This window comes from Ictidomys tridecemlineatus, chromosome 3, assembly GCF_052094955.1.
Source record: "Ictidomys tridecemlineatus isolate mIctTri1 chromosome 3, mIctTri1.hap1, whole genome shotgun sequence".
Classification (NCBI taxonomy): domain Eukaryota; kingdom Metazoa; phylum Chordata; class Mammalia; order Rodentia; family Sciuridae; genus Ictidomys; species Ictidomys tridecemlineatus.
Window position 1 is genome coordinate 73,251,754 of NC_135479.1, and position 21,117 is coordinate 73,272,870.

The 21,117-nt window shown below is 40.5% G+C and overlaps 1 protein-coding gene across 5 annotated transcripts in view; it reads right to left on the reverse strand.

The window, feature by feature from the left end:
* Positions 1-320: 320 nt before the first annotated feature.
* LOC144376241 (zinc finger protein 809-like) overlaps positions 321-21,117 on the reverse strand; it is a 44,953-nt gene continuing 24,156 nt past the window's right edge. For 4 of the 5 annotated variants that reach the window (XM_078043137.1, XM_078043138.1, XM_078043140.1 and 1 more), the window contains 4 exons: positions 16,310-16,436; positions 8,952-9,044; positions 8,164-8,252; positions 321-7,118 (listed from right to left, as the gene is read on the reverse strand). In XM_078043137.1, coding sequence (XP_077899263.1) covers positions 5,358-7,094 — 1,737 coding nt within the window. In that variant the 5' untranslated portion in view covers positions 7,095-7,118; positions 8,164-8,252; positions 8,952-9,044; positions 16,310-16,436 and the 3' untranslated portion in view covers positions 321-5,357. Of the gene's footprint in view, positions 7,119-8,157; positions 8,253-8,951; positions 9,045-16,309; positions 16,437-21,117 lie in introns of those variants that run through there. The other variant, XM_078043141.1, reaches the window with a different exon arrangement.

A 21,117-nucleotide genomic window follows, 5' to 3' on the forward strand; every position in this document is an offset into this window, starting at 1 on the left:
ACATTCAGTACCCACACACAGCAGAGACCAGAGAAAACTCCTCCAGTTCTTTAGGAGGCAGGCAGGAAGATTCTGTGTGGAAAATAAAGATACCTGGTTGGGAAATGAAAATGCCAGGCCCAGCCTCAGATTCATGCTACCCAGAAGCTGAGGAGCCCAACATCACCAGTGTCTACATATCTACATTTATACCCGTATTTTACCTAAATCTACATCTGCCTACCTATCATGTAAATCTACATCTGCCTACCTATCATCAAAGCCATATGTTAAAGAGAAAATATATCCAAAAGATGAATATGAAATAAAGTCTAGAGAAGTGAAATTTATTGTCACTTTATTTTTTTCATGATTTAAATTCTTCATCTTTATATTTTTTAATTGGTGCATTACAGTTGCATATAATGGTGGGATTTGCTCTTACATATCCATATATGCACATGACACAATAATACAATTTGGCCATTATCACCCAGTATTTCTGTTTCCCTTTCCTCCTCCCTTATGTGTCCCTTTCCTATGTTCCATGATCTCCCTTTGATTTTCATGAGATCTCTGCCCTCTCCCACCTTTCTTTTCCCTCTTCCTCTCATCCACAGATGAGAGACAACATGTGACATTGAGTCTGGTTTATTTTGCTTAACATAATGTTCTCAAGTTCCATCCATTTTCCTGCAAATGGCATAATTTCATTCTTCTTTATGGCTAAATAAAACCCACTACATTTTTTCCCCATTCATTCGGTGCCAAATACCATACTAATAACTGCAAATAAATGGTGGGGGCAGAAGGTACATAAACCAAATGATTCTATAAGGTTTTTAAAACACAGTTTATTATGAGAAAATAAAATGTGATAGGAAAGTAAAAGAAAGTTTAGAATGTTCAAAATGTGAAAAGATAAAAAGTAGAGAATATGTAGCAGGTGATGCTACAAAGAATAATTTAAAAAATAGAAAAAAGCAAAGGGAGAAAGAGAGAATAGAATTTGGCTGTTAGCAATAGAAGGAAAGTGAAATAAGAGAAACAAGCAATCAAAAGCAAAACCAACAAACAAAATTCCTTAATCTTCAAAAGTCAAGGAAAACTGTCACTAAAAATGAGAAAAAAAGAAACAAATATGTATGTGTATATATATCCACAAGCCAATCATCACAGCCTTGGATGTGAAACCCACAGTCAGCCCAGCCACCCACCCACTATGGTCTATTCACATGGAGGGTCTTTATTCCAACCCAGAGGAAGCTGAAGTCTGTCAGCTGAAGGAGCCCACCTTGTGGTGGACCATTTAGTTTCTCCTTTGGCTGACAGACTTCAGGTTCCCTCCGGGATGGAATAAACTCACCTGTTCAACTCATGAACCCCTGGAAAACGTCCACTGCGGGCTGCTTGAAGAGTTCTGCTGTTCACAGTGTTCCCAGGCTCTAGGTGTGCCTGCCCTTTCCATCAACCAGGATGCAGTCCAACCGAGGAGCTGCCTGCTTACAGGGCAACTGCCTGTCAAACCACCTGGAGCTCCACAGCGGTGCTCACAGTGCCCCCATTCCCATTCCCAAACCCCAAGGATCTCGCCGTCTGCACATCCTTGACAACACTTGTTACTGGCCATCATGGAGTAATATGGATTGTAAAATTAACTCGTAAAAGTCTGCAATAATAAAACCAAAAAGCCTCTCTGGGATTTCCTAGGGATGGAGTTAAATCTATACACCAGTTTGATCAATCTCTGACATTTCCTGAAATTGTGAACCTCCCACGCAATAAAATGAGTGATTCTTGGTGCCCACCTTCCCTGCCTACCCCAGGGCCATACTTCCTCCTTCACACAGTGGGCCTGAGCTCACCTGGGAAGCTCACAGGGGTCAGGATGGCTAGGGAAGCACAGTGCTGGGCTCAAAGCAGGGCAGAGAGTATCTGCAGAATGAGTGAGTGGAAGAGGGAGTGCCAGAAACCCAGGGGCAGGATCCACAGGGCACAATCCTCTCCTTGGGGGGCACCAGCCATTGTGTACAAGCCTGCAGTGGGAAAACAGAGTGTCTGCGTATGCTTCCTGCACTGGCCCCTCCACCTGTGAGGGCCACCTGAGGAGGACATGCTGGCAGGTTGCTCCATACAGGCATCAGCACAAGGGTCCAACTGGTCATTTCTCAGGTGACTTGCTGAGTAACCATCCCAGGACTGTTACACTGATGACCCGTTAGCAGCGATATAATCAATGCAATCATCAGATGTTTTATGAGAGTATCTGTGAGGTCATGCATGCTTAGTGGATCCTTCCTGACCAGATGTTAAAAATTTCCATGTCAAAGAGTAAAATCTCAGCTCAGCCCCCTCAGTGAGAACAGGCCCTTTTGGAGAGCACCTTCTGAGTGGAGAGGGAGTGTTTTGTTCTGCAAACTCCCTCAGGAGGTGAAGTTGAACATGGCCTCAGGGCCTGCTTCTGAAGATTGTTTGGGGTGAGGACAGCAGGGGCCATTTATCCTGCCTGGGACACCCTGCCCCTCTCCTACCATGGCTGTGCCTTCCTGGGCCCTGCACACACCACGAGAGCTCAGAGGAGGGACTGTAGTTAGTGGTGCCAGGGTATGGGGTGAACATAGCTGAGATGGGATGTACCCCTAGGGGAGGGAATTCACTGTCTTCTGTTAGGTCTCTGATTCTCATCTGGAAAATGGGTATTTGATGAACCTGATGTGCAGGCATGGCGTGTGCACTAGGTTTAGGCGGGAGAGCATGTGAGAGAGCTTGCTATTGGTACTTTCAGGGCTGTGACACCGTGAGGCAGGTGTGAGTTCACATCACAGGTTCCAGATGAGGTCAGGCTGGAGAGACCAGGCCACAGCCTGAGGTGACACTCTGAGTGCTGGATCTGGGAGCATCACTGCACCTGGCTCACCCACTTATCTAGGGCCCACAGTCAAGGGTCAAGTGCTAACCAGTGCAGGGAATTTTCATTACCTTTTCTCTGACCATGGTTATGGAGCACCTCAACCTGGGTCCCCTAGGGATGAACCCCAGGCAGTCCAGAAGAAAAAGCAGCAGCAGGTGAGGGCCTTGAGGTGGGAAGAGGCCTCCAGATTAAGAAAGGAGGTGAGCTTTCTCCTTCAGCTCTTCCCTTCTGCTGTGGCTAGGAGAGATGCCTCCAGCACAGAACTGGGCAGGAGCAGGGCGAGCTGGCTCATGGTGACTTGAGTGAGGTGTGGCTGGGACCCATGGTGGAGGTGACTGGGGGCAATGCGGCAGAAGTCAGGAAAGGATCCTTATTGTTAGGGAGCCTGTACAGAGCCCTCAGGTCTCAGGGCTTGGAACCTTTTCCCTGAGCCTCACAGATACCCCACCAGCCTGCCCACTGTGATCGCTGGGCCTGTACATAACACTAGCCTGCCCTCAGGTCTCAGGGCTTGGAACACCCTCCCTGAGCCTCACAGACACCACACAAGCCTGCTCACTGTGAGTGCTGGGCCTGCACATGATCCCAGTCTGCCCTCAGGTCTCAGGGCTTGGAACCTCCTCCCTGAGACTCACAGACACCCTATCAGCCTGCCCACTGTGAGCACTGGCCCTGCACATGACACCAGCCTGCTCTCCTCATGGAGATCAAGGACTGCCTGTGAAAAAGGTACAGGACAGCAGCTGAGCTGGGCTGAGTGCCTCTCAGGCAGTGCCCAGGGAAGGAGACTCAAGTGGATCCTCCAAAGTCAGTAAGGTCCAATGTGGATAACAGTATGGGCACTGTTTCTTTGAGGCTTCAGTTTCCCTGGTCCCTTCTCCAGAGCCCAAAGCTGGATGCAAGGGGGCTGGGGATGTGGCTCAAGCGGTAGCGCGCTCGCCTGGCATGCGTGCAGCCTGGGTTCGATCCTCAGCACCACATACCAACAAAGATGTTGTGTCCGCCAAAAACTAAGAAAAAATAAATAAATATTAAAATTCTCTCTCTCTCTCTCCCCCTGTCCCTCTTTCTCTCTCACTCTCTCTCTTTAAAAAAAAAATCTGGATGCAAGTCCAAGGCCTTTTCATTCACACTGTCTGATCTCCTGACCCTGGCATGAGGGTGGTGAGGATGGGACTAGGAATGCTTCAGGGGGCTTTCTGATGGACTTAGATCTGCCTGCCTTCCAGAGCAGTCTTATTAACTTTCAGGAAATGAAGGAGAGCAGTGGGACCCGGAGTTTAGGGACAGTGGAAATGTGAGAGACCCCCCTGGCTGGGTGAGGTGGCACAGGCCTTCCTGTAATCCCAGCTGCTGAGGAGGCCAAGGAAGGAAAATTGCAAGTTCAAAGGCAGCCACAGTAACTCAGCAAGGCCCTGAGCAGTCTCTATGGCATTCCTGATGCAAGTCCAGTCAGCACCCATCTGCCTCTTTGTTTTGAGATCTTGCTATGCCACCTGCTTGCCTCCTTCCAACTGCAGTAACTCTGTACATAGTGATAAGAACCTCTGACAGGCAGTATTTTCTGGCGTATAGTCAAATATTTTAAAATAATCTCCAATACTATATTCAACACTTTCATTGGAAAATTAACATACAAATTACAGATACTGATAATTTTCCTTCATTACAAAGTTTATACATAAAAAGTCAGAAGGTGTGTTAAAAGCTTTTACAAGTTAAAGAAATGTACGAAGATTTACTTTATTCATAAAGTGTTCATGAAAGTAACCTGCCTGATAAGACATTCTCAATTTGTTACTTTTCCATATGATTGGTCCTATTTTCCATAAACTGACTTGGGAATCAAAGGTGACAGTACAGGTTTCTCTCATGTGGGAATTTTTGCAATAAAAAAGAGGTAACTTCTCTTAGAAACTTTATAAAGTGAATTAACTTCAGTGGGTTTGCAATGAAATGCAAATAGCTCATGCACTGGTCCAACAGAGTATTTCTTGCTCATGTGAAATAAGAATGGAGCATTCTGGGATACAAGTAGAAAGACCTCTGCTCTCTCCAATAAATTACATGTCTCTTAAGTCCCAGTGCCTCTATCTCTGGCTCTCAAGGCCAGCCAGCTGGTATTCATGCTCACATGAGGCCCAAGATGCATGATAACTCAGGGAGCAGAACTTGATGGAAGTTCTGAGCTAGGCTGGGCTGGGCTGTGGGGAATGACTGCCACAGGTACACATTCTGCTGTGCAACTCAGCTCCAGGGCCCACACAGGAGAGGTGCCCGCCTGAGGCTGAGCACCCCAGAGAGAACTGGATTCTGGGGACCACAGAGCCTGCTGAGGGGACTTCTCTCTCTGGCGTCCCTGGCATCTGCTGACGTGCCTTTTCACTAACTCTGTCCCCACACTTGCTCATAGAGGATTCCCCTATGTGCATTTTCTGATGCCTGGTGGAAGAGCTCTCCATATACATCATATTCGTGCCGTCTTCCCCAGGTGTGTTCTCTGATGGACAGTGAAGGATGACTTAAGGTAGAAAGTTTTCCTGCATTCTTGACATTCATACTGCTTCTCATTCTGGTGAGTCATCTGATGCCTGCTGAGGTATGACTTCTGGTGAAAGGCTTTTTCACACTCGCCACATTCATGGGGCTTCTCACCTGTGTGGGTTCTCCGATGCACAGTGAGGTGTGACTTGCAGTAGAAAGCCTTCCTGCAGTCCTCACAGACATAGGGCTTGTGGCCTGTGTGAGCCCTCTGATGGACGGTGAGGGAAGACTTATGCAGGAATGTCTTCCTGCACTCTTCACAGCTGTACGGCTTGCTGCCTGAGTGAGTTTTCTGACGCACAGTGAGGGATGACTTGTGAAGGAAAGCCTTCCTGCAGTGCTCACACTCATAAGGCTTCTCATCTGTGTGAGTTCCCTGGTGCGTGCTGAGGTGGGACTTTTGATAAAAGGTTTTCCTGCACACATCACACTCATAGGGCTTCTCACCTGTGTGCGTTCTCTGGTGCACGGTGAGGTTAGACTTGTGGTTGAAAGTCTTCCTGAATTCCTTACAGGCATAAGGCTTGTCACCCCTGTAAATTCTCTGGTGCACCGTGAGGTGTGACTTAGAGTAGAAAGTCTTCCTGCAGGTTTCACACGCATAGGGCTTCTCACCTGTGTGAGTCTTCTGATGCACAGTGAGATCTGACTTACAGTAGAAGCTTTTCCTGCACTTCTTACACACATAGGGCTTCTCACCTGTGTGAGTTCTCTGATGAATCGTGAGGGACGACTTGTGGTAGAACGTCTTCCAGCATTCCTTACACCCATAGGGTTTCTCGCCTGTGTGTGTGCCCTGGTGCCTGCTGAGGTGGGACTTCTGGGAAAACGATTTCCCACACATATTGCACTCATAGGGCTTCTGCCCTGTGGGAGTTCCCTGATGCCTGCTGAGGTGTGACTTCTGGGGAAAGTGCTTTCCATATTCGTAACCTTCAAAGGGTCTTGCTCTTCTGTGAGTCCTCTGGTGCCCAGTAGGTCCTGTCTTCTGACAAAAGTTCTCACGTTCATTGAATGTATGAGGCTTTCCCTCTGATTCTGATTGTGACCTGTGGAGTTTCGTAAGGTATGGCTTCTTAACCAATAGCTTCTTGCCACCACTACATTCATCACATTTCAGTCTTCTCTGTATTTTCTTATGTGCACTGACTTTAGAGTTTTTACAGAAAGTTTCCCCACACATATTACATTCTGAAGTTTTCTCTCTTACCTGAGTCATCTCTTGGGTAGTAAGTGCCACCTTATCCAGGGTTTTTCCACCTCCACTGAGTGTGCTGGAGGCCTCTCCCACATGAAGCCTCTTCAGTGTCCACAATGCTTTCACTGTGAAGGATTTCCCCTGTCCACATTGATGGCACTGTTGCTGCCTACTTTGAACCTTTAGTAGACTTCTTTGATCAGGATGCCTTGGGGGCTTCTCAGGAATGTTAAGACCACTAGGCTCCTCTCCATCCTGCACCTCCTCAGGCTTGCTAGGGAGAAGCTCCTTCTGCCACACATTAAGCCCCTCTGGCCCACTCTTTGGAGCCGGACTTAAAACCTGCTTTGAGCTCAAGTTAAACCTTGTTCCTAATGTGAACCTCTCCTCAGTTGAGGTTGCTGCTGTTGGGGAGTACAATTTGCCAGAAATGCCTCTCTTGCTTTTCCTGGCTGGTCTCATTCAGGCCATTCACTTTCTGGACATCTAAAATGATACAAAAAAGAACAATATCCATGAAAAACACATGAGCATTTGCTATGAAATTCAAACACAAAGAAGTGCCTTCTTATCCCAATGACATGAAACTGCAAAATAACTGTGTTGATTTATGAGTGTTTTGGCCCTAATGAATGTAAAAATTATAATTAATAATTTTAGTATCTATCATGTTACTTTGTTGCTTGAGGTTACTTTATTCTTCTGAAATGTAAGAAGATATTTGGTTAAAAGACTCACCGAGTGCCTAGCTGAAGGTTTCACTGGTTTCATCTGTTATTTGTTCTGCTCTTTTTCTCTAGTTCTTTCTTACAATATTTGTAGATATAATCCCACCCTGCTGTGTTTCTCTTTCAGGTTTGTAGTGGCCAAGTTTTCTTGGGTTAGCTACTTACATCATGCAGGCATGGCTGATCTGTCTCTCACCTGAGCAGGAATATAGTTTAGGAAAGAACTGCTATCTGTATGTTTTAGTTTTTACTTTTCCCTAATGTAATGTAGTAGAAACCTGTGAGGTTTTAAGAATTCAAGTTACCCTTCCCACACTAAAGACAGCTTCCACTTAATTCCTAATAATGTATCTATGTTTCTCAGGAAGCTCCAATCCATCTTCTTGCTGGAATATAAAGGATTTGGCTCAGTAAACCAAGCTGAACTTGCCATCTTTGAAATGTATGTTGTTTGTATCAGTTGTTGCTACTGCCTTTCTGGCTCAACACTAATGGCATCCTCTCCCAGTCCCAGGCACATGTACCCTAGCTGGCAGCTCACTGCTTCTGTAGGCTTTTGTGTTTGGAGGTTCAGCCGTCTTCTACTTTCACAGAAAAGAGAGTCTCCTGTACAAATATATTGTCTTTGAATGATTTCCACAGAATGAAGGGTAAAGGCTAAGTAAAATTCCATTTCCCAACAGACACTGAAGCCTTTCAACATGAAGTTTCTGATTCCCTTGGCCTGCAGACCCAAGGTCTCCCGGTTGTCCTCCCAGTCCAGGACTATCAATTCGCATACTTTTATGCTGGGTGTTCCTCACCTCATGAATCCTGACGTGGTGCACAAGGCTCCAGCCTTGGACCTCTCTTCTGATTTTCTTATCCATTCCTTAGGTGACAACCTGAATAACTATGATGTAAATATTAGCATTAGGCTATTGATTTCCAAATCTGTATCTCCATTATACTCATGACCAGTCTCAAAATCTAGATTTTACATCTACCTATGTTTTATATACCAAACTTGGAAAACATCATCTCAAAATGAGCCCAAGGGATGACAATTTCCTTAAAACTTTCTTCTCTTTACGTTTCTAAAATCATAACAACATGTTTTTCTTTCTCTCATCCTAATAAAATATTCTTTGTGGCTCTTACTGCCAAGTATTATATACATGTGTTATATTTTTTTTCCTCAACAAAATGTAAAGAGAAGACACATTTGTTTCATTAATGTTGATATCCCCAGAGTTTAAAAAACACTTTATAAAGCGATCAACTAGCAAGTGCTAAAAAAATAATGTGAATAAAATGCCTGAAATAGTAGGCTATGAAACTGGAGGAAAGAAAAGTAACCAATTAAAAAATGTCAAGATCCATATGGGGGTTGGGGGTTTGGGAAAATTTAATGAAGCATACATTATGAGAACATAAACATGGGTGTACATGAGAGAGCACTCCTTGGAGACTGTACAAAGGAAGGGGCTGAAGCACAAGACCTGCTTCCTCAGAATTTGGACCTGAGGAAACACAGATGAAAACAGCTCAACATGGCTGGTATCTGTGGGGCTCTCCTTCTGGTCTCCCTGCGCAGCATGCACTGACTGACCTGGGAGGCGCTGGTGTGAGGCTTCCCCTGCTGTCCACGGTCCAGCCCCTTGCTCCAGCTTGAAGATCACCTCAGGTTTTGCAACGCAGTGCCCTGTTAACAGAAAACAATGAAAGATTTGTGTCAGGCTGCTTGTCAGGTGCACTTAGGGATGACATAGCCTTTCAGGAGCTGTGCAATGATGGGACTGATCTAAACACTTTGTGAGAGCATCTCACTCACATTATTATGGTCTGGAACAATGTACTAGGGCAGAATTAAACAGCTGGAGAGAGAATTCAAGGAATGATTTTTAAGAAAACTGAGGAGACAGAAGAATACAGATGGACAATACAAAGAAGTTAGAAACAAACCTTATGATATGTAGAAGAAATTGGACAAAGACATAGATGAAATAAAAAAGAACCAATCAGAAATCAGGGGAGATAAAAAACTCAATAAAATTAGAAAGAAGAAAGAGAAAAACATAAGCAAACAAGTCAGCTAAAAGCCTAAACAGCATAATTGATTAGAAAGAAGAATCAGTTTCTGATCTTGAAGACAGGTATTTTAAAATAATCATGTCGGATCTTAAAAAGAAAAAGTTAAGAAAAATGAAGAATGCCTTTAAGACTTTTGGTCATCATAAAGAAAGCAAAAATTTGCATTATAGGTATTCCAGACAGAGAATAGACAGACATATAAAAAATATATGCAATGAAACAACTTGTCAAACTTTTTAATCTGGGAAACATATGGGCATTCAGTCCAGGAAGCTCCCTTATAAATTTTAGCAAAAATGGTCCTTTGTGTCATGTTATAGTAAAACTGTCAAAACCATAAGACAAAGGGAACTGTGAAAACTGCAAGAGAAAAACATCAAGTTACCTACAAAAAAATAAATAAATAAATAGAGACCCCCATTAGAGAAGCAGTAGATTCTCAACAGAAACCTCACAGGATAACATTGAAAGTTCTGGGAGAAAAAATGCTAGCCAAGACTATGTACCCAGAAAAGCTATCCTTCAGAAATAAGGAAGAAAGACTTTCCAAGACAAGCAAAAGTTGAGGGAATTCTTAATCATCACATGTACGAAAGTGCTTAAGGGAGGAGGAGTCCTACACTAGAAGTGAAAGGATGATAACTACCATCAAGACACACAGAGTACAGAGCAGACAAAGAAAAAGAATAAATCCCTATCAATACAGAAAATCACCAAATGAGAATTAACCAAAGAGGAAGAAATGAAACGGATATTCAAAACAACCAGGAAAGAAAATAACAATGACAGGAGTAAGTCTGTACATATCAGTAATAACCCTGAATGTGTAAGAAAAAGAAATTTCCCAAGAGATGACTGAAGGGATAAAAAGAAAACTAGATGCAATGATATGCTGCCTAAAAGAAAACCACTTCACGAGGGCAGAGCACAGGGACTGAAAGTGAAGGAGTGGAGAAGGATATGCTCTGCAAATAGGAACCACCTGGAGGAAGATACACCTATACTTGCATCACACAAAGCATATTAAATCAAATCTGAATTATAGAATGCACTGCACAGTGATAAAGGAATCAGCAACTGTAAGGACACATACACCCCATGTTGGAGCAATCATTTATAATGCACACATTACTAGATCTAAAAGGAGAAGCAGATGCTAATACAGTATACATGAGGACTTCAACAGTCAGGTCGTCTAGGTAATCAAGGAGCAAAGAAATACTGGTGTTAAACCAGGCCACAGACAAACTGAACCTACAGACACTTCCAGAGCATCTCACTCAATGGCTGAAAGATATACATTTTTCTTATAAGCATATTGAATGTTCTCTAGGGTAGATCAAATGTTAGGAGACAAAATAAGTCTCTACAAATTAAAAAAAATTTAAAATCATGCTATGTGTCCTTCTCTGACTATGATGGAAAAAACCAGATGTTGACAATAAAATACACATTAGAAATTTTACCAATATGTGGAACTAAATATTCTTTAAATGACTGATTGGTAAGAAAGAAATTAAAATACAAATTTTAAAATTTATTGAGATAAATGAATTTGAAAAACACAGTAGCCAAAACCTATGGGTACAAAATCAGTACTATGGAGCAAAAATGCCACTAAAGGGTAAGTTTACAACAATAAGTTCCTACATCCATACAAAACAAAACAAAAATTTCAAATAAACAACCTAGTGTTGCAATGCAAGGAATCAGAAAAGGAAAAACAAACCAAATTCAAATTTAGTAGGAAGAAAAGTGTGAGCAAAGATAAAAAAAAATTGAGACTGAAAATAAAACAGACAAAAAAAGAACACAAAGGACCAATAAAACAAAGTTTTTCTTTTCTTTTCTAAGATAAATGAAACTGACAAATTTTTAGCTAAGCTAACCAAGGAAGAAAGAAGATTCAAATAAATTACCATAGACATGACAAAGAACACATTTAAAGTGAAATCACAGAAACACAGAGGACTATTAGCAACTATACACCAATTGAAAACCTGGAAAATATGGATAAATTGCTGGACATACAACCTACCAAAATTGAACTACGAAGACATACAAAATCTGAACAGACTAATAATTCACAATGAGACTAAATCCCAAATAAAAAAGCTCCCTACAAAGTAAAGCCCAGGAAGGACTGGAGAGCTTCACTGGTAAATTGTGTCAACTTTTAAAGAAGAACTAACGTGAATTCTAAAGTTATTCCCAAGTCTTGAAAGGGAGGGAACCCTCCAAACTCAATAAATTAGAACAACATTACCCTTGATATCAAAAGACACAACAACAAAAATAAACAAACAGCAACAACAACAACAAAAAAACCCAAAACTAAAGACCAATAATCCAAGGAGATGAACATGAATGCAATTCTCAACAAAAAGTTAAAAAAATTAAAGAGGACACAAGATCATACACTGTGATCATAAGTGACTTATCCCAAGGATGCAACACTGGCTCAATATATGCAAATCCATAAATGTAATTTATCATATCAACAGAATGGAGAATTAAAACTATATGCACAAGCAACAATAAGTGTTGGCAAGGATGTGAGGGAAAAGGTACACTCATACGTTGCTGGTGGCACTGCAAATTGGTGTAACCACTCTGGAAAGCAGTAAGGAGGTTCCTTAAAAAACTGGGAATGGAACCACCATTTGGCCAAGCTATCTATACCACTCCTGGGTCTATATCCAAAGGACTTAAAATGAGCATACTATAGTGATGCAGCCATGCAACATTTATAGCAGCTCAATTCACAGTAGCTTAACTATGGAAGCAACTTAGATGCCCTTCAATAGATGAATGGATAAAGAAAGTGTGGTATACATACAGAATGGAACATTCTCAGCATTAAAAGATAATAAAATTATGGCATTTGCAAGTAAATGGATAGAGTTGGAGAATATCATACTAATCGAAGTAAGCCAACCCCCAAAACCCAAAGACTGAATGTTCTCTCTGATAAGGGGATGCTCATCCATAATGGGGCAGGACGTGGGTGGGCATGGGAAGAATGGAGGAACTTTGGGCAAAGGGGAGGGAGGGGCAGAGAGGAGACTTGGGGGTAGCAAAAAAACCCCCACAAAACAATATGCATATCTCAACAGACACAAAAAGGAAGATCATAAAATTCAACATCTTTTTTATTAATACAACTCTCAAAAACTTAGAAGGAATATACCTTAGTGCCATAGGGACTAAATATGACAAACCCACGGCCTACATCTTTTTATTTCTTTAATGGACACAATACCTTTATTTTATTTATTCATTATTTATTTATTCATTGTATTTTATTTTTTTTTAGAGAGAGAGAGAGAGAGAGAGAGAGAGAATTTTTTAATATTTATTTTTTAGTTTTCGCCAGACACAACATCTTTGTTTGTATGTGGTACTGAGGATCAAACCCGGGCCGCACACATGCCAGGCAAGCGTGCTACAGCTTGAGCCATATACCCAGCCCCAATTCATTATTTATTTTTGTTTGGTCCTGAGAGTCAAACCCAGTGCCTCACACATGCTAGGCAAATGCTCTGCCACTGAGCTACAACTCCAGCCCCAGCCTACATCTTAATGAATGGAGAAAACCTAAAATTGTTTCCTCTAAAATATGTAGTAAGAAAAGGGTCTACTTTTACCACAATTATTTAACATAGTACTGGAAATAAGACAAGTGAACAAAATAAAGGGCATGCAGATCAGAAAAGAGGTCAAACTGTCCTTATAGACAAATGACATGATTTTGTATTTACAGGAAAACCTAAAGATTCCAACAAAAAAAAGTTAGAATAAATAAATGAATTCAGTATTATTTCAGGGAACAAAATCAACATAAAAATCTGTAGTTTTTAAAATACAATAATGAAATTGCTGAGATTAAAAAACAAGAAAACAATCCCATTCATAATCGATACTGAAAAATAAAACATTTAGAATAAATTTTACCAAGCAATTGATGAATCTCTATGTGAAAATTATGAAATAGTGAAAGAAATTAAAGACAAACATGTGCGCGTGTGCGCACACATGCGCAGAGAAGGACAAACCACTGTTATAAATTGGGAGAGCATTTACTGGAAAAAAAGAGTTCTAAACTTTATATGAATGCGCAAAAGTTCCTGAATAGTAAAAGCAATTATGAACAAAATGAACAAATCTGGAATTAGAATAAAAGCTGTCTTCAAAACACACCACAAAGTGACAATAACAAATACATCAGGATACTGGCATAAGAAAAGACAAATAGGCCAATGGAACATGAGAGAAACCAATAGTAAATCTATATATTTACAGCCAACTGATTTTCACGAGGGGCAGCATAAGCATATATTGAGAAAGGAAGCTTTCTTTAGTAAATGCTCGGAAAACTGGACATCCACGAGACAATGGAAGATATTAGACCCCACCTCTCACCACATAAAGAAATCAACACAAAATATATTAAAAATTTCAATATTAAGACTTGAAATTATGAAACTGCAAAGGGAAAACAGGGGATTTCACTTCAGGACATTGATCAAAGCAAAGTTTTTGTTTTTTGATATGGGATCTTGTTATGTTTGCACAGGCTGGTCTCAAAACTCCTGGGCTGGACTGACTCTTCCACTTTATCCTCCTGAATGCTGGGACTAAGGCATGAACCAGCAAGCCCTACACAAAAATTTTTTTTTGACATGATCCCAAAAGCACAGATAAAAATAGCAAAAAATGATAAATTAGATTATATCAAAGTAGGCTGAGCGCAGTGGTGCATGCCTGTAATCCCAGCAGCTCAGGAGGTTGAGGCAGAAGGATTCCGAGTTTAAAGCCAGCCTCACCTCGGCAACAGCAAGGTGCTAAGCAACTCAGTGAGATCCTATCTCTAAATAAAATACAAAATAGGGCTGAGGATATGGCTCAGTGGTCAATTGTCCCCAAATTCAATCCCCAGCACCAAAACAAAAACAACAACAAAAGATTATGTCAAACTAAAAGGCTTCTGACAAAAAAACAATTAGAAGTGTATAGTCAATGCATCTAATGCAGAAAATATTTACCATTTACCCCCAAAACATTAAATTTTGGAATATATGAGGAACTCAAGAGCAGAGAAATAAACCAATTAAAAACTAAACAGATGACCAGAATAGGCATTCTCAAAAGACGACACAAACAATCCACAAGTATATGACTAAACCTCCAGGTCTCTAATCAGAACCCAGAGGAGGAATTAATGCTTTGCAGCCTGCAGCCTGCAGTCTGCAGTCAGCGTGGCTATTATCAAAATGATACAATGTAACACCGGCCTGTAGGATACAGAGGAAGAAGTGCTCTCCCATGCTGTGGGTGGGAATGAGAAAGAGGAGAAAAGCTATGAAAACCAGTAGGAAGTTTCCTCAAAAAATTAGAAATGGAACTATCACATGATACAGTCAGTTGCCCATAGCCAAAGGAGGCGAACCCAGTGCTTTGAAGAGAAAACTATTGTGGGAAGCCATTCTGGCAGGTGATTTGAGTTACCTCCCTGGCTGGATGAGAGGTGCTTAGACAAAACTGTGTCAGAGCCTTCCCCACCCTGTCCCAGGGGCGAGGGCTTGTCCGTATGGAGGGTATGCCTGACCACTGATCCGAAGACCAATCACTGACCCTTACCTTGGACCCCTCGACCTTCACTGGATGGAATTTTCCCTTGAATTATTGGTTCCCCAATAAAAGCTGGCATGTTCCCTCTCTCTCCCTGGCCTCTCATGTTAACCTCACCATCACATTATGTGGCTGGAGGCAGGAGCTAGGAGGAGCTGTCTCTGGGCTGGGCAAATAAGAAAATGAGAATTATGTCTCTTTAATTTTAAAACTCACTAGTTAATTTTTATGCTTCGAACCTCTATTATGAAGCTATCGTGCTGGTTGCGTGGCTGAAACTATGCTTAGCACTTTTATTGCAGTACTATTCACAAAAGCCATGATGAGGATCAACTTCGGTATGCATGGACAGATAAAAGGATAAAGAAATCTCGGTACACATACACATTTAGAAAACAAAATTCCATCATTTGTAGCAACATGAATGTAACTAAGAAACATCATGTTAACTAAAATTAGTCAGGAGGAACAAAACAAATCCTGCATATTCTCACATGTGTGGAGAGAACTGTGTTTACCAGAGCATGGGAAGGGTACAGGGGAAAGAAGGTGGGTTAGTATGTTCAGGGGTGCTTTAGGATAGGAGGAATAACTTCTAATATTCTGTAGCATAGAAGAACAACTATAGTTGACAACAATTAAATGAACATTTCAAAATAGCTAGTAAAGGGCTGGAATTGTGGCTCAGTAGTAGAGTGTCTACCTATCATGCTTAAGGCACTGGGTTCAAAACTCAGCACCAAATAAAAATAAATAAAACAAAGGTATTGTATCTATCTATAACTAAAAATAAAAATTAAAAAAAAGATAGTAAAAAGAATTTTAAATGGGGCTGGGGATGTGGCTCAAGCGGTAGCGCGCTCGCCTGGCATGCGTGCGGCCCGGGTTCGATCCTCAGCACCACATACCAACAAACATGTTGTGTCCTCTGAGAACTAAAAAATAAATATTAAAAATTCTCTCTCTCTCTCTCTCCTCTCTCATTCTCTCTCTAAAAAAAAAGAATTTTAAATGATCCCAATATAAAGAAGTGATATATATGTGAGTGATGAACTTGCCAATTACCCTGATCTGATCATTACACACTATATACCTGTATTGAAATGTCACACTCTACCCCATAAACATGTGCAATTACTATATCAGTTAAAAACACATAATAGTAATATTAAAACTTAAAAATGATTCCTGTATTTGCTGACAAAGAAAATGCTTCTAGTAAGATTACCAGGGCATTTTACTCACCCAAGGACACCAGGCTTCTGTAGGTCTCCAGCATCACATCCCTGTAGAGGATCCTCTGAGCATCATCCAGGTCCTGCCACTCCTCCCAGGTGAAGTCCACGGACATGTCCTCGAAGGACACCATCCCCTGTAATGGTACATGTCTCTTTAGCCCAAGCCTTCTACCCTGGGTCAGAAAAGAAATATGGAGCTCACTCTTGTGTGTGAACAAGTATCTTAGGTAAGATGCAACTTATGTTGTGTGTGGTGGTGCACACCTGTAATCCTAGCAATTTGGGAGGCTGAGGCAGGTAAACTGCCAAGTTCAAAGCTAGCCTCTGCAAATTAGTGACACTCTGTCTTGTAATTAAAAAAATACTATTAAAGAATTCTTACAGATACATAACTATTCTTTTTTTCCTAGCAAGAACAGGATGAATACGATTCTACTCCTGAAAAGAGCTGAATCCAGTCTGAAAACATAAACACATACTAGGGATAATGTGTTAGTTGAATTAAGCCACATGTGCAGCATAGAACAGGGCAATAAAGAAATAGGAAATGACAAAACCAGATTGTTACCAGGTTGAACTTCACTGTTATATCTTCTATCTGAATTCTCATGAATATGAAGCAACAGAAGTCAAGATGTGAAAGCCACAAAACATGCAGGTTAATGGAACTACAAACAGCAACATACACAGGTGAATATTCCTGTTTGAGCTGACCAATGAAATGTGTTCAGACAACTCACAACAGGGTGCTTTTGCATTTCAACCCCTAGCACCATTCCAACGCCTTAAATTTCATGTGCCCACTGTTGGCAAATCACTTACAAATTAAAGTACATAGTAATATTTCTCTCCCAAATTCAAAAGATATACTAGTGTCCACATAAAAGTGAGCATCACCCACTTCTTACACAGCATGTAAATAATGAAGGGTCAGTAAAAAGTTGTACATTACCTGAAAAGGTGTGTGGTGAAAGGAGAATGCAGAAGGACTCAAGGGAGAGCTGGGCAGTGTGGGTGCGGGGACACAAAAACAGAATCAGGAGTAGAATTTGGTGCTTATTTGTTATGCCTAGAGTGGAAATGGGAGTCTACTTCCAAGTTTTCTGGGCAACAGCTAGAAAGGAGCTGAGTGTAAACTAAATTTGAGGGAAGGGATAATGACTAAGATGGGATGAAATGTGAGCACAATGTTCAAGTCTCTGCATCCACATGTGGGGAAGGCCAACTGGCAAGTGAATATTGGCTCTAGAACTCAGAGGAGAGGTTTAAAGTGAGGATAAAGATTCAGGAAACAGTGACTACAGGGCAGCTAAAGCCTCTGGAGTGGGTGGAATGGCTCAGAAAGAACTGGGAGACAAAAGTTGTGTTTTTTAAGATGTAGTCGTGTTTGTCATGGTGTCTCAGCCCGCTGGAGACTGGGTTGGGAGGGCATAAGTAGGACCTATCTCACACTATTTTTCCATAACAGGTTTTAAATCAACCTATCTATACCTGAGAACATGATGCTTCCATTAATATAATGTTAAACTAGGTTACTGGCTTAGGGAGAATGGATGTCCTCACCATGTAGAATTTTACTGTCCATGAATATGGTAGTCTTTTCATTTGCTCAGTTCTGTTTTGCATCCTTTACTTTTTTCCCTTTGGTATACTCATATATTTTTCTTCTTAAATGTATTGCTAGGTTTTTGGGTTTTTTTTTTTTTTTTGCTTTGGTGTTTCTGTTATTGTATTAATGTTCTCTTGAACATGAGGATTTTTTTTCTAATGATGATTTAATAAACAAATTGCAAAAAAGAAGGCGGCTTCAAAATCCATCTTCTAGACTGAAAGCTCTTGAGACTTAGGTTTTATCTCCTCTATTATTGAAAGATGTCCAAGGAGGATTTTGGTGGAAATATGATAGAAGTTAAAAATGATAGATCTCAAAACACAAAGGGAATTCCCCCTGAAAACCACTGGTTGAAATGAGAAATGTTATTTCTCACCCAAGAACAAAGTAGTACAAGTTTTCTGAGACACATTTGGCAAAATGATTCAAGATTTCTAAAATTCAAATTCATTTTAATCAGGAAATTATATATTTAGGTGTTTTTCTGTGTAGTATGATTCCACCTTATACTATATCCAAATCTATAAATTTCTAACTATATTTATATATAGCACATAAAATACCAAAATGTTAACAGTGGTAGGTTGAATAAAGTTCAATTATTTACATTTTCATTTCATTTTTAAATATGGAACATATTTTTCTTATGTGATTTTCAGAAATAGCAGATTTATTATAAAAGATTCAGATTCAGAGGCCAGGATAGAGTACATGGCTAGGATCCTGGGTTCAATCCCCAGTGCAAGTGAACAAACAAATGTATAAATAAAAGATTTATGCTAGAATTCCTACTGAATGTTTCAAAATTTTGCTTAAGATTTCCAACAAGCTACATGGTTACCTGATCTCATCTCCCCAAACCAAGCTTTCTGATTATCTGATCCCAGTTCCTATTCTTTTGTTGTTGTTATTATTTTGTTGAATGTTAATTTATTGAATGTTCTTATTGAATAGTTTTGAGCATACTCTTTTTTTGTTTTTAGGTATAAATTACAAGGGTATCATCATGATCTTTCTCATTTTTGAGTTTCTCTTTTCATTTAAATTAATCAGTACTTTTCCTACAGTGGAAAATAGTTATAGTAAAGCAGCAACTTCACCTTTCTTGCTTCCCTGGTCATGCTGCCTTTTAGGCCTGGAGATTTACATTTATCATGTTAAAAAGAATGTCCTGAGTTCTGTTATTGAGAGTCTTATTTTTTTGGATACCTTCTGCATATTCTATGTGGATCATAGGATTTTTTTTCTATAGAATGATGAATACAATAAAATACATTAATTGACTTTTTTTTTTTTTTTTTTTTTTTTTTTTTTTATTGTTGGTCGTTCAAAACATTACACAGTTCTTAATACATCATCTTTCACAGTTTGATTCAAGTGGGTTATGAACTCCCAACTTTACCCCGTATACAGATTGCTGTTTCACATCAGTTACCCTTCCATTGATTGACATATTGCCTTTCTAGTGTCTGATGTATTCTGCTGTCTGTCCTATTCTCTACTATCCCCCCTCCCCTCCCCTCCCCTCCCCCCCTTTTCTCATCCCTGTTTAATGTAAATCTTCTTCTCAAGCTCTTCGTCCTTGCCCTGTCCTTGTTTACTCCCCTTATATCAAAGGAGTCATTTGGTATTTGTTTTTTAACGATTGACTAGCTTCACTTAGCATAATCTGCTCTAATGCCATCCATTTCCCTCCAATTCTATGATTCTATGATTTTGTCGTTCCTTAATGCAGAGTAATACTCCATTGTGTATAAATGCCACATTTTTTTTATCCATTCATCTATTGAAGGGCATCTAGGCTGATTCCATAATCTTGCTATAGTGAATTGTGTTGCTATGAACATTGTTGTAGCAGTGTCTCTGTAACATGCTCTTATTAGGTCTTTAGGGAATAGACCGAGAAGGGGAATAGCTGGGTCAAATGGTGGTTCCATTCCCAGCTTTCCAAGAAATCTCCATACTGCTTTCCAAATTGGCTGCACTAATTTGCAGTCCCACCAGCAATGAACAAGAGTGCCCTTTTCCCCGCATCCTCTCCAGCACTTATTGTTGTTTGACTTCCTAATGGCTGCCAATCTTACTGGAGTGAGGTGGTATCTTAGGGTAGTTTTGATTTGCATTTCTCTAACTGCTAGCGATGGTGAGCATTTTTTCATGTATTTATTGATTGATTGTATGTCCTCCTCTGAGAACTGTCTGTTCAGGTCCTTGGCCCATTTATTGATTGGGTTATTTGTTATCTTATTGTCTAATTTTTTGAGTTCTTTGTATATTCTGGTTATTAGGGCTCTATCTGAAGTGTGTGGATTAAAGATTTGTTCCCAGGATGTAGGCTCCCTGTTTATCTCTCTTATTGTTTCTTTTGCTGAGAAAAAACTTTTTAGTTTGAGTAAGTCCCATTTGTTGATTCTAGTTATTAACTCTTGCGCTATGGGTGTCCTATTGAGGAATTTGGGGCCCGATCCCACCGTATGTAGATCATAACCAACTTTTTCTTCTATCAGATGCCATGTCTCTGATTTAATATCAAGCTCCTTAATCCATTTTGAGTTAACTTTTGTGCATGGCGAGAGATAGGGGTTCAGATTCATTTTGATGCAAATGGATTTCCAGTTTTCCCAGCACCATTTGTTGAAGATGCTATCCTTCCTCCATTGCATGCTTTTAGCCCCTTTATCAAATATAAGATAGTTGTAGTTTTGTGGATTGGTTTCTGTGTCCTCTATTCTGTACCATTGGTCCACCCGCCTGTTTTGGTACCAGTACCATGCTGTTTTTGTTACTATTGCTCTGTAGTATAGTTTGAAGTCTGGTATCGCTATACCGCCTGATTCACTCTTCCTGCTTAGCATTGTTTTTGCTATTCTGGGTCTTTTATTATTCCATATGAATTTCATGATTCTTTTATCTATTTCTACAAGAAGTTCCATTGGGATTTTGATTGGCATTGCATTGAACTTATAGAGAACTTTTGGTAATATCGCCATTTTGATGATGTTAGTTCTACCTATCCATGAGCAGGGTATATTTTTCCATCTTCTAAGGTCTTCTTCTATATCTTTCTTTAGGGTTCTATAATTTTCATTATATAAATCTTTCACCTCTTTTGTTAGGTTGATTCCCAAGTATTTTATTTTTTGGGGGGATATTGTGAATGGAGTAGTTGTCCTCATTTCCGTTTCAGAGGATTTGTCACTGAT